This window comes from Zootoca vivipara, chromosome 11, assembly GCF_963506605.1.
Source record: "Zootoca vivipara chromosome 11, rZooViv1.1, whole genome shotgun sequence".
NCBI lineage: Eukaryota > Metazoa > Chordata > Lepidosauria > Squamata > Lacertidae > Zootoca > Zootoca vivipara.
This window is the reverse complement of record NC_083286.1, coordinates 13786578-13800152: the sequence shown is the minus strand read 5'-3', so window position 1 is coordinate 13800152 and position 13575 is coordinate 13786578. Positions and strand designations below refer to the sequence as shown.

The window sequence follows — 13575 nt, the reverse complement described above, 5'->3', positions numbered from 1 at the left end:
TTTTCTTACACCTAATTAAATTAAACGTAAAATTAACATAAACAAAAATTAACTTCATATTTTCCTTGTGCGCAGACAAGTGTCATGTTAGGAGTTTCACAATTTGTTTTTGCCCCACTGTTGCTATGGGAACAATTCTATCAAAAGGCACTGATGGAACACATGTTACAAATTATAGTTTGCTTAGCAAATCTTATGCCTTGATGAGAGTAGGTAACCTACTTTTCACATGTGGTTGCTACGTTTTTCTCTGTCTCTGAAAACTGTCAGCTCCAGGAATGAAATGTCTTAAGATATGGAGAATGAGAAAATAGCTATAATAAAACAATTATCTATCTCTCTGTGTGTACACATATATGTTTACGCCTACCTTATGGTACTTTTTCAGCATCTTTCATTTGTATTTTAAAACAACAGCTAGATCCTAAGGCTGGATGTAACAAAAGTTACATCAATGCAATGTCACAAAACTTATGCTAAGCTCCAAAATACACAAGCTAGGAAGTAAGCCTCATAGAGCACAGTTGAATTAACTTCTGAGTAAACCCAAATAAGATTGTGCTGCAGATCTTATATCAGCAATGTTATGTTGGCATGACAGGCCAAAGCACTAATGCAAATATTTGGGATGAGCAGATAACAGCATTTCCATAGTTTGTGCACCCCCACAAGGCCCCCTTCCATTCTTAGGTCCGCACAATTATAATCCCATGCAGCGGGAGCTGAAGACTAGCACTCAAGTGTTGCTCAAATGGCTTACAACAATGTATGATTACAACAGAATAAAATATACTAAAATACCAAAAAAGAACCCAAGAAAAATACATAAACTACACAATATTATATCTCTACTGGTATTTTAAAGCAGATCAAGAGATCATGAGTAAAAAGTGCCACAATAAAAATGACAACAAAAGACAGCCTGAGAGGGGGCTACCCATGCTTCATGGGGTAAGATGGTACAGCCACTGAAAAGGTCCCAACTTTTGGCATCATCAACCATGCCTCTGCTCTAGGTGGGGCAAGAGATGGGTCTCCACTCTAGGTAGGGCACAGAGAGCCCAATACTTAGTGAATCAATCATAGTATCACTTAAGCAAACACCCTGATTTAGCCCTCATTCCACTAACCCACAAATCAGACTTTTATAGGGTTCAAGTAAATCATGCCAAGTATGTGTTCCCGAGTATGTGTTTCATTTCTGTGTATGATTCTTCAAAATATAAGCATCTGCCATTATGCTTTATGTTCTGGCCTACTGTTGTACAAAACAGACTATTAAAATGTCAAACTGTGCAGAAGCTGCAAATAAATACATTAATGATCACCTTAAACATTTTATTCCAATCGTTTAATGGTCATTAATGAAAAACCTATTCTTTTTAAAATAATACATCACAGCCAAAACAAAGAGGTTGCCATGAGGCTTTAGCTGTTTACATTAAGATAGTCATGTACTGATTTAGACCAGATAAAAATAAAAAGCATTTTTACAATGTTATCCAGCAAACTGGGGATAATACAGTGCAGGTGGAAAATGAGAGCTTTCTCTTCCAGGGGGGGGGGTGTAATAAAAGTGGTCATTTTCCCTAGAAAATTAACCATGCTTAGAATAAGATACGGTACGTCTCACAAATGAAATATCAAATACTTTTATGCAATCCTCTACTTAAATCATGCTGGGACTGATGTATGCTGCCATTACACCATTTCATATTTTCTAATTGTGTCCTTTCTCCTCCATCTAGGCTGAGTACATATGGAATTTGACAGGCGCTCCACTGCCATAGTGGCAGAACATCTCTGAATCCAGGGTTAGCTACATATAAGATTGCTAACTTAATCCAGATGCTCCTAATACTCACTGGGAGTGGCCGCCGAGAACATATAACACCAGTCCTGAAAGACCTACATTGGCTCCCAGTACGGTTCCGAGCACAACTAAAAGTGTTGGTGCTGACCTTTAAAGCCCTAAACAGCCTCCGACCAGTATACCTGAAGGAGCGTCTCCACCCCCATCATTCAGCCCAGACACTGAGGTCCAGTGCCGAGGGCCTTCTGGCGGTTCCCTCACTGCAAGAAGTGAGGTTACAGGGAGCCAGGCAGAGGGCCTTCTCGGTAGTGGCACCCGCCCTGTAGAACGCCCTCCCAAGGAAATAAACAACTATCTGACTTTTAGAAGACATCTGAAGGCAGCTCTGTTTAGGGAAGTTTTTAATGTTTGATGTTTTATCGTGTTTTTAATATTGTGTTGGGAGCTGCCCAGAGTGACTGGGGAAACCCAGAGAGATGGATGGGGTATTATTATTATTATTATTATTAATGCTTGAGCTCCCACATACAGGCTAAGTAGCAGCCTTGACTGCACTTTAATGCTTGTGTAAAACAAAGAACATAGGAAACCGCCTTCTAAGAAGTCAGACCATTGGTCCATCTAGGTCGGTATTGTCTGCACTGATGGGCAGCAGCTGTCCACACTGGGGACATTCAAAGCCCTACTGGAGGTGCCCGAAACTGAACCTTGGATGTTGAACCAGCCCTTCCCCTTCATCCCTTCCATTCTGGAGAACGTGCTTTGAAAGCAAAACACCCCAGGTTCCATCCCCAGCATCTTCAGGCTCAGGTGCAAAAGGTTCTGTCTGAAATGCTGGAGAACTGCTGCCAGCCAATGTAGGAAAGAGTGAGGCAGGTGGACCAACAGGAGCAACCAGTGGGGGGGGGGGTAGCAAGAAAACTACACTATAGCACAGGTTTTGCACACAGGGGAACTGCAGAGGCAGTAAGTACCGGTAGTAAAAAACACTTACTGAGCAGTGGAGCAGTAGAGGAAAATCTTGAAGGGCTGGGTTTGTTTGTTTGTTTCAAAACAAGTGTGGTACAAATGCACAAAGAAAATTAAAAACAGATGCTAATTTTTTTTTTGCCTTATTACTTGTGGGCATAGCCTTCACACACAGCACTTATTAAGGATAATCTAAATATGGATATTAAAATGGAACCTACAGTGCACTGTTTTCCTAGAGCAATCAGTCAATAATAGCAGGGCAGTCAAATGGAATATTGGATTCATACAGGATAAGCCGTAACAGCATTTCAGGCTTGCAGTCCGTCCCAGCACAGAAGAGAGTTATTTCCCATAAAAACAAGGCATGCCCAACCTATGCATGTCAGATTTTTATACTGGAAAATTTCGCTCTCATTATTACTTTTGATTATTTTCAGATGTTTTTTTGGTTTCGAGGGAAGCCTTTCCCCAACTTTCCATGTACTGCTTTCATTGTGCTAGCTGATCATTGCTAGTGCAAACAGACAAGCAGGATCACCACAGGTGGCACAGCAACTATGGCACACAGCCAGCAGCTACAGCCAAGCCACTTCCCAAACTGGGAGGGAAGATAATGGACTTTCCCCAAACTGGGGAGGAAAGGTAACCCAGAAAAGGAGGAGAATGGAGGATAAAAACCAATGCCAAAGCAAACAAAGAACAGACTTGCTTCTTCTCAAGGATAGTTTATATGGAAGGCAAGATGCTTGGAAGCCTCCGTGTACAGAGAAAGCTACTGGGAACAGATGCTACATTCAGCTCCAAGAGGCAATGCATTTTTAAGACAAAGAAAGTGTGCAGCTCCACTGCGACACCAGGCCAAATGCATCACCACATACCTGGCCACAGAATGGCAATAAGAATCCCTCTAAATCTCCCCAGAAGGGAATCCAGCTTTACAAGCCCTACAAGGCCCAAGCAGCGCACTCAATTTATACCTGGTACTCCCAGAGTTGTCTTGTGCCAACATAGGCAATTGCAAGATCTGTTAGTCTTTGAGGTGCCACAAATTGCTTAATTGTTTTGGTCAAGATGGGCTGGTTTTGTTGATTTTTGGAATATGAGGTATGGAAATGTTAAGGTGCTATACCAGCTGCCTCTCCTGGTATGTCCCACGGACAACCTTACGGTCTTCACATAAAAACATCTGCAAACGGCACCCCGGAACGGATCGGGTCCGCAACCCGAGGTACCACTGTACAATAAAATATCACCCTAAAAAAAACCCAACATTTTTATTAATTCACATGACTACTGAAATTCACATGATCTTCATAAAATTCATATTGCATAGAAAAAAATTATATTCTGCAGTTCACAAAGAACATTCTTCTGGATTATCTGCATATCTTCAAAAACCAAGAAGCAGAGCTGGCCACAGGAACAGTTTCCAATAAAGGATACAAAATAATAGATAGCAAAGTGTGGCTGGGAGGGTCCAAAAGAGGTTGTGCTTTCTTGCAGCCCAGCAGCAAACCTTCAAGTTAAATATACTGTAATCATGCCAGTGATTAGTTACTGCTCAGTCTCCTGTCTCCAGCCCGGAAATTAGTCTGCTAGAAACCCAGATAGCTGAACAAGCGGTCACGCTTTATCATACCACTGAGTTTGAGAGGCCAATATGAAGGAAAGCTACATGTGTTCTATATTAGGGAGAAAATACCTAATTTAAATTACCTTAATTTACAGAACTATAAAATCTCTGTATTTAAAGTACAATAACATAAATATTAGCACAATAAATTCTTTAAGGCTGCAATCCTAAACACAATTACTAGGAAGAAAGCCCCACTGTACACAGTAGTTTACATCTGAGTAAACATGCGTAGGATTACACTGCACAAATATTAACACAATTTACCCAAGAAATCTGTGGAAACTTTAGCTATAAACTTCTAAAGACTTCAAATTAAGAACTATCACTAAAATTTCATGCTACAAAGCAGGCAAATTACCAGCACTGTTCTACTATTTTATCATCAAGCACTCGTTGCCTCAGTACATTAAACAACAGATCTCTACTCTACAAATTGTGCTGGTTACGCATTATTACTAAAGGTAAAGAAGAAGAGGAGGAGGAGTTTGGATTTGATATCCCGCTTTATCACTACCCTAAAGAGTCTCAAAGTGGCTAACATTCTCCTTTCCCTTCCTCCCCCACAACAAACACTCTGTGAGGTGAGTGGGGCTGAGAGACTTCAAAGAAGTGTGACTAGCCCAAGGTCACCCAGCAGCTGCATGTGGAGGAGCGGAGACAGGAACCCGGTTCCCCATATTACAAGTCTACCGCTCTTAACCACTACACCACACTGTCTCCCTGGATTAACCCCTAGATGGTTAATTTCAGTCAAAGGAGACTATAGGGTTGTGACATTCATCTGCTTTCAGGCTGAGGAAGGTCTCCCTTCTCCCCGGCTCGCTGCGGGGTGGACGGAGGGGAAGCCGCCTGAACACTGTGCACGGCTCTGCGGCTTTCCCTCCACCTGCCCCGCAGCGAGCTGGGCAGAGGGAAAGCCACAGAGCAGCGCGCATTTGGGCAGCTTTCCCTCCACTGGCTTTGCAGCGAGCCGGGGAGAAGGGACGGACGGGAGCCCTGGCTCCGGCGGCAGAGGCATCCCCCTGCTCCCGACTGCAGTGGCAGCCGAGGGATCCCTCTGTCGTCCAGTGCCTTTGCTCCATAAGACACACAAACATTTTCCCTTCTTTTTTAGGAGGGAAAAAGTGCATCGTATGGAGCTGTCTTATGGAGCGAAAAATACGGTAGCTAGATGGTGGAAGGGAGATAAAACACCAACTAAATTGGAATGGCAGGCAAAGTTATTTCAATATGTAGAATTGGCAAAGATGACAGGGGAAATTAGGAATCAAACAAACCAAGAGTTTAACAAAGAATGGGATTTATAAATTATATTTAAAAGAAAATTGTTCTCAGATGAAATCTCTGACATGTTTTGAATAACTTTGATATATGCTACCAAGAATATGGACAATTAACAATAAGTTTGAAAATATGCAAACATGCAGTCAACAAGGTAATGATGGACCCACATTGATTTCATATACATTTCCCTGCCTGCAGTTTTTAGTTCTTACCTCTTTCACATTGTGGGCCTGTGAATCCATACACACATGCACAACGATTGGGTCCAATGCAGCGACCACCATTCTGGCACCCATTTTCACAAACAGCTGTGTTTTGAATTAGAAAAAGGGGAAGAAACCCATAATTATGTACTTGGTCATATTGAAAATATCCCTTTGAAGTTCTACAGAACAAATTAATAAAATGGATGCTTTTCACCATCATTATGCCCAACATGGTAATTAAGTGAAACTTGCAATAAGTCTTTAGAATAGCTTTAATAAGAAATTACCTGCTTTTATGCTTGAGATAGCTAGCGCTTGCTATAATGCAACCGAGTAAGTGAGGTTTGTGGCAGAGTGTTGTGAAGAGGTCAGAAAATATGGACAGATTCTAGAAAAAGGATCTATACAAGGCTGAAATTCTATACCAAAGGGTGGGGGACAGACCCCGACCCTGAGAGCATCCTAGGAGGCATCCCATGGGTTTTTATAGTTTGGTACATACTTTTCTAGATGCATGATGAACAGTGAGGTATACACACATATACAAATCCAATGGGTGTGGAGAGGGGGGACCTGTTTTTCAAGGCAGAATAAAAGATAAAGGAATACATCCTAATACCAGAAATACAATCAGTGAGCCTGTTGGGGATTATGAAAGAATGGGAGGTGGAACCCAATACTGTATACCAATCATAAAAATGCACAGAGAAGGTCATATGGACTGCCTGATATTTAAAATACAGTGGACCCTCTGGATACAAATTTAATTCATTCCGGGGGCCCCCGAAAAATCCGTATCCAGAGGTGCCCCTTCTGCACACGCACGCGGTGCGATAGAATGCTTCTGCACGCATGTGCTTCCGGGTTTGCCACTTTCGCGACCTGAAGTTTACATTACTAGAGAGTAAGGTAACCTGAGGGTCTACTGTACACTGTTTCCAAACTGAAAAAAGAGTTCATAATATCTAGATAAGGGCAGGAAACCTATAGCCCCCCCCCCCAAAGGTTGTTGGGCTCCAATATCCGTCAGCCTCGGCGAGCAATGCCAGTGGTTAGGTATGATGGAAGCTGTAGTCACATATTTTTCCACTTCTAGATGAGATCTAGCTGAAGGTCTTACCCAGTTACAATTTCCTTACAATGGAGGAATAGTTCAAATGGAGAAATGGGGAATAGTTCAATGGAGGAACAGTTTCCTTGAGCAAACTGCAGCCTACCATTTCTTGCAAAAGAAAACTATAAAACATTGCAAAGAATATCATCACTGATAATTATGTGTGAAATGATATTGCGAAACTATCTGAAATAAGTATTTCTATCATACGGTAATCAAAGCTTAAATTTGCTGGCTCGATAAGTGAAAACAGGATCAGTTCTCCCAAAGAAACATTTCCTTTTATACCCCTAGGATTTCTGAATGGGCCTCTAAGCAAACAAGCATTTACATACAGCAGAAACCATTCCCCTCCTCTCCACATCGAGACACCCCAGGGGACATGACATTTGTCTGCAGTGCCATGATGTCTGGGAACTGAGGGACAAAGAGCACATATGTAGATAGCAGGAGGTGGCAAAGAATTTCCAAACAGAAGGAATGAAGGAAAAGTTTGTGTTGACCAGATCAGAGTAAGTGTAACTTGCTGGTAGGATATAAGTAGGGGTAATATAATTAGGCTAAAGTGCTGTAAAAATAATGCTGGTGGCTTAAAATCAGTTCTGCATTTTTCAAGGATCACTTATGAATCTGAGCATCAAGACTGCATTAGCAAATCCCATTTCACACAAAAAAGTCACATATAAATGTAGCGTTTCTAAGAGTGCAAGAAACTATACTGCAACATTCTCCAATCTGGTAGTCTCCAAATGTTAAAGAACTACAACTTGCCTCATCCCTGACCACTGGTCATGCTGGCTGTGGCTGATGGAGATTGTAGTCAAAAATATCTGGAGATCATCAGGTTGAGAAAGGCTACCATACTGAGTGCCTTGCCTCAGGAAGATGCTGTAACTTTGCCCTCAATTGAGGCCAATGGTAACTGCGGTGTGTGTGTGTGTGTGTGTTAGAAAATCAAAAGAATGTGTCAGCTGATGAGTGAACGTACATAGTTTAGAATTATCCGCAGAAGAACAGACTTGAGTGATATTATGTCAGTGTATTCTGTACCCCACCCTGGGATCTACTGTAATGAAAGATGGATTATAAGTGTGCTAAAAGAAAGGGGGGGGGAGGAGGATGGATGGAAGGTATTCAAAGTTCAGAATAAGTAGGCAGAGCAGTTCAAAATAGCCAAACATTTCCAGCCACAGATGCTCCTTCATGCGGCAATTCTGTATGTTGTGAAAAATGCAAGCTTTGAATAGGGAGGAATATTTATATTTTCTTTACAGTTTTGTTCTTTTAAGTGTCTGTTAAAAGAAACACACACAAGTCTCACTTTACGAGCATTTGCAAATCAAGTTCAAGATTTCCATTCATTCCTATGGGAACACTTCTAATGCAGGATTTGCCCACTTTCTCCCAAGTCGTTGTCCCCCGCCGCTGCAAAAAAATAAAATAAATAAAATGCTGCAGCCAATCAGCAAAAGAGAGGCGGGGAGGGGAATGGATTTATCCAATCTCTCCTGCTCTCTGATTCGTCTGATTTTTTCTGCTCTCTAATTGGTCCGATCTCACTCCGCATTCCCTATCTTCATGGTTTCTGTCTGAAAATGTCAGCCACCAACCAGCAAAGCACAAAAAAACCACAAGGAAATAAGGAAGTTGGCTGTTCATGTATGTGACTCTATAGCATGTATAGCAAGGATTTGACAGTCCATTTGTGTTCAAAATACTGGGCTTTTTTTTATTTGCCTTCTTACTTTGAATTCTGAAAAAACCCAGTTTGTGCAAGAACTTAAAGCCTATTCTTGGATTGAGCTCAACCTGCGAGTTTCCCTTTCATTGGACTGCAGTTAAGAGATACTCTAAAATGAAATAATCCGGAGTTGTTTCACAAGTGCATTTTGCAGTGCAATCTATAAAGTGCTAAAAGTATCTATGTCTTTAATAGCTCCACTTTTACCTAGCAGATTGCAACCATAAGAGGTTTCACTGTCTTAACAACTTCCTCAAGCAACAGCTAAAAGTGATTTGGTCTCAATGTTTTTAGGCAGGTTTCCAGCCTAGGCCCCTATAGCGTATGGTCAGGTTTTGAAAGCATTCAGCTTTCCTGTGCCAAAACAACACAGAAGTAGGGAGTGAATAAATCATTCATACTAAGGGAGGCGGGGAGGGAAATGAAAGGGAGGGGAGAACTTTGAAGTGTGCTAGAACTATCCCCTTATATCACAAGGGGAAACACATTAAAATGTACTGTTGTCGCAAGACATTCTACTCCTTATCAAGGCTTTTTAAACTGAATTGCCTTTCACTCATCAATGCGCAGAATGACAACACTTCTGTGTTGTTACCGGTATAAAAATATATAGCGAGTGAATTATGATGCCATGTGAAATAACAGTGGGGTTTTTTTGAATCTCAAGGACAGTGCATTTAAATAATGTTTACATAGTGATAATGGATAAGAATAATATTCGTCTAATTTTCATGTGAACTACAATTCAGTGCACACAAGCTGGACCTGCAGCAAAATGCTGCAGTGTGTGGAGTGCTCCTGTCTGCTGATCCAGTCAGCCAAGCATGCCCTCCTCCAGGATATGGAGAGAGAAAGAGAGAAAGAGAGAGAGAGAGAGATTTTATTCTCCGCCCTCCCCACCAGCAAACAGTCAACATTCTAAGTCTTCTGATATCCCCTTCTCATGCATGGATGAGGTGGTTCTGACTACAGAAACACAAGCACACAAAGACTTGAAAATGTATAGGTTAGGGCCAAAATCTTCAAGTGTGGCTAAAACAACTGCACGGTTTATTGCCAGCTCAGATCTTGATTCTCACTGATATAAAATGCAGGAACCAAAAGAATCACTGAAAAAGGAGACAGAGCTAGTGGAAGGCAAGATATGTTTGAAATTTAAGGAGCAAGCAAGGGTGTGCAATCTAACAGCAAAGAATATAGGGAAGGAAGGAAGGAAGAAGCAACAGACACAGAAAAATAAGAGAAAGATAGCAAGGTTAGGAAAGGGGAAATCTATCCTACAAGTATCTACCCTTCTCTTCCTAAGCTCCATTCTGTCTGTCTCTATCTGGCCAATAAAGACTACTCTAGTGTATTGAGACATAATACCAAGCCATGGTTTGGTATTAGCATGCATGAGCAGAGTCAGGCCTTGATGTTGCAAACTCCATCTCTCTCCCCCCCCCCAATCTCTCTCTCTCTCATACTCTTGCAAGCTACAATTTCTAAATGGGGTTCTTGGCAAACGATTTTGCAATTGCATCAAAAATGTGGCAATCTATAGTCTGAGTAAGTTGTAGTTTGCTCCTAAACCAGAATGAAACCATGATCTGGGATCATGGTTTAAAGGGAAATTATGATTTTCCTACAGTCCAAAAGGAAGCCAAAGTATCTACTTACGTTGTCCACAGTAAGTACCAATATATCCCTTCTGGCACTGGCACTGGTCTTCTAGACAGGTACCACCATTCATGCATCTGATACTGCACTGTTGTACTGCAGCAAAACACAGTTTACAATTATGGCAGGTAGCGAAATGTTGCTTTAAAAAAGCACAACCATCAATCAAGCATACAGTGATAGTTCAAGGCTGCCCAAATACTTGCGATAGGTATTGATTTAAAGCATAAAATAGGAAGTAACCACCATAAGAATAAGTAACATATTTTAGCACCTCATTAACTGGAAAGACTTTGCTGTAATCTCAAAACTGATATAAGGCACGTTATTTTAAGCTACAGCTAAAGGCTGGTGAATTCCAATGCACGTGTAAAGATAAAGGTAAAGGGACCCCTGACCATTAGGTCCAGTCGTGACAGACTCTGGGGTTGCGGCGCTCATCTCGCTCTATTGGCCAAGGGAGCCGGTGTACAGCTCCCAGGTCATGTGCCCAGCATGACTAAGCCGCTTCTGGCAAACCAGAGCAGCGCACGGAAACGCCGTTTACCTTCCCGCTGGAGCGGTACCTATTTATCTACTTGCACTTTGATGTGCTTTTGAACTGCAAGGTTAGCAGGAGCTGGGACCAAGCAATGGGAGCTCACCCCGTCGCAGGGATTTGAACTGCCGACCTTCTGATCGGCAAGCCCTAGGCTCTGTGGTTTAACCCACAGCACCACTCACGTCAGTTCCTTCGTTTGCTGCTACTCAGTCAGAAAAATGGGGAAGTCTCTCACCTCTTCACTTGTACACACTTGCCTCCCCACTTTGTAGCCCCTCCCACCACTGCATCTTTGTTCATGACACTTCTTTTTTTTCTGTCCACCCTTCTCTCCTCTTACTCATGTGCTGTTGGGGTGAAACTACTCTGCCGAAAACAGATAATAGGCATGGTGCTCTGAATTTTGCAGTAGAAAAATTAATCCAACTATAACTTTTGCCATACTTGAGACTGCCATACTCAATATATTTTTCCTTCCTCTAATTTCACTGATGATATTATCCTCTTCTTAAATCTCTGCACTTTCCCCTTTAAATTTATGTTATCACTATGAAGCTCCTTTGTCTTTATCTCTTTTATCCTTTATCTCAAAGCTCTTTACCGTTCCTGCAATTAGTTTCCTTTTTTCCTTTTCTTATATTAACCTCATCCCATCCATCCATTCATTCTCTGACCTCAATGTTTTTCGTTCATTATTCTAGGTGCACAAAATAATCGATGTGAATTCATTTAGATTAGATTAGATTTCTTTATTGTCATTGTGTAATTACAATGAAATTAGATGCTATCCCACAAAAACAAGAAACAAAACAAAAAAAACCACACATTTTCAGCCACACAATCACTGCAAAGGAGCATGAGGTGAGACAGGTATTGAGGATGGTGAATCCGAGGAAGGCTGCTGGACCTTGTGGTATCACAGGAAGAGTGTTGAGGGGCTTTATTTATTTATTACTACCTTCCTAAATTTTCTTTATTAAAACAGAGGCTGCAATCCTATACCCAGTTACGTGGGAGTACGACCCATTGAACTCAGCAGGACATACTTCTCGGTAATGCTGCATGTGTAAAACTGCACTGCTGATAACTTGCTCTTCAGGAGACAAAATATTTCAAAATACAATACAGCATCAATTTTAAAAATCAAATAAAATGAGAACTGCATACATAGAAAGACCCCAAGCAGAGAACTGAAGTAGCTGAACAGTAAAAACTAAATTACATTTTCCACAAATGCGTTCTTAAATAAAGGTGTTTTCACTGTTCACCGAAAGGCAAGTAGTGACAGAACCCGTTGGACCTCCTCAAATGGGAGGGCATTTGAGACATAGAGTCATAAAAAGCAAGGAGCAGGAATCTTCTATATGCAAAGCAGCACCTTTCATGCAAAAGAGGGTAGGGAAGATGAGATAGGTAACTCTCTCATGCACTTAGTATTTATTTATCCTTAAACACTATCCTAGTGTAAAACATTGCAAAATACTTCCCCCCCCCCAAAAAAAAACTTTAAAAATGGAGACTTTAGGCCTTACTTGATTTTGTTCCACAGGTTGGTGATATCTGACCACTGGAACAAGTGCACATGTTGGGGCGAGAACAAAATCCATCACCACAGCTATTTCTACAAATTGCTGAGGAAGAAAACAATGAATCAAAATGCTTGTACATCTTAAATTGCTTCAGAAACACTGGCAAACAAGATAAATTATTTGCTTAAATGTGTCCAAATTTTCCCCCCAAGAACATAAGCAACTGCATATATGCTGAAACAATGTTACTTTTGTTTTTGTGTTTGTTATGCTAGCTTCACTTTTACTAAAAACAGGACTGTAAAGATAGAATCTGTTATGATGTGCTTAAGATTTTAGAGGGTGGTACGAAACATTACTTCTCTAAGAAGTGAGATTTGTGTGCTAAATACAGGTAAAAGTCAATCTGGAAATCAGAGTAATCTAAAATTATGGAGTGACATTTTACTTTTGCATGTTAAGGGCTGAGAGACAAAACAGATGTGACCTTAAGCGTGTAAATGCATTTAAGACACCTGTTTCTGCTATCAAGATAATAGCCACAAAGGAGGTGGGGATGAGTTGGATCAGGACCATTGCACTGGGTGTGGGGAGGAGTGGGAGACAGGGCTAACTTCTTTCCTTTAATGCTGTGGTCCCAATGAACCACTGGCAACCACTGGTGCCAATGGAAGTTTCCTTCTTGGAGTTAATAGCATCTTTTTTGGAGTGGGAGGGGAATTATTGCAACCATGATGTGGTCCACTTATCCCACAGAACCAGACCTCCTACCCGACCCCCCAATGGCTGATATTTTGATAATAAAAAGCAGGCAAATTAAAACCATCCATATATTTAACACCAAGATTGTTTTATCCCCCATAAGCCTAAACTATGGCTTTCCAGTTGGCAATAGTATCTTCAAAAACAATGCTAACAGCTGACTTTTTCCTAGCCAAAGCATACATAGAACTAGATTTAAACTCAGAGACTTTGAAGTTCCTTTGCTGTAAATATACATGATTACCTCCAGAGAAGTGATTAGGTACAGTTCATTCAAAGATTTTCTAGGAATATTAATTTTAAATATCTCTCGGACCT

The 13575-nt window shown here is 41.2% G+C and overlaps 1 protein-coding gene across 1 annotated transcript in view; it reads right to left on the bottom strand.

Moving 5' to 3' along the window:
• FBN2 (fibrillin 2) overlaps positions 1-13575 on the bottom strand; it is a 140301-nt gene that overhangs the window by 120116 nt on the left and 6610 nt on the right. Inside the window, exons 3-5 of the mRNA XM_035099625.2 lie at positions 12499-12597; positions 10426-10521; positions 5918-6013 (exon numbers count right to left, since the gene is read on the bottom strand). Of these exons, the coding sequence (XP_034955516.2) occupies positions 5918-6013; positions 10426-10521; positions 12499-12597 (291 nt within the window). The remainder of the gene's footprint in view (positions 1-5917; positions 6014-10425; positions 10522-12498; positions 12598-13575) is intronic.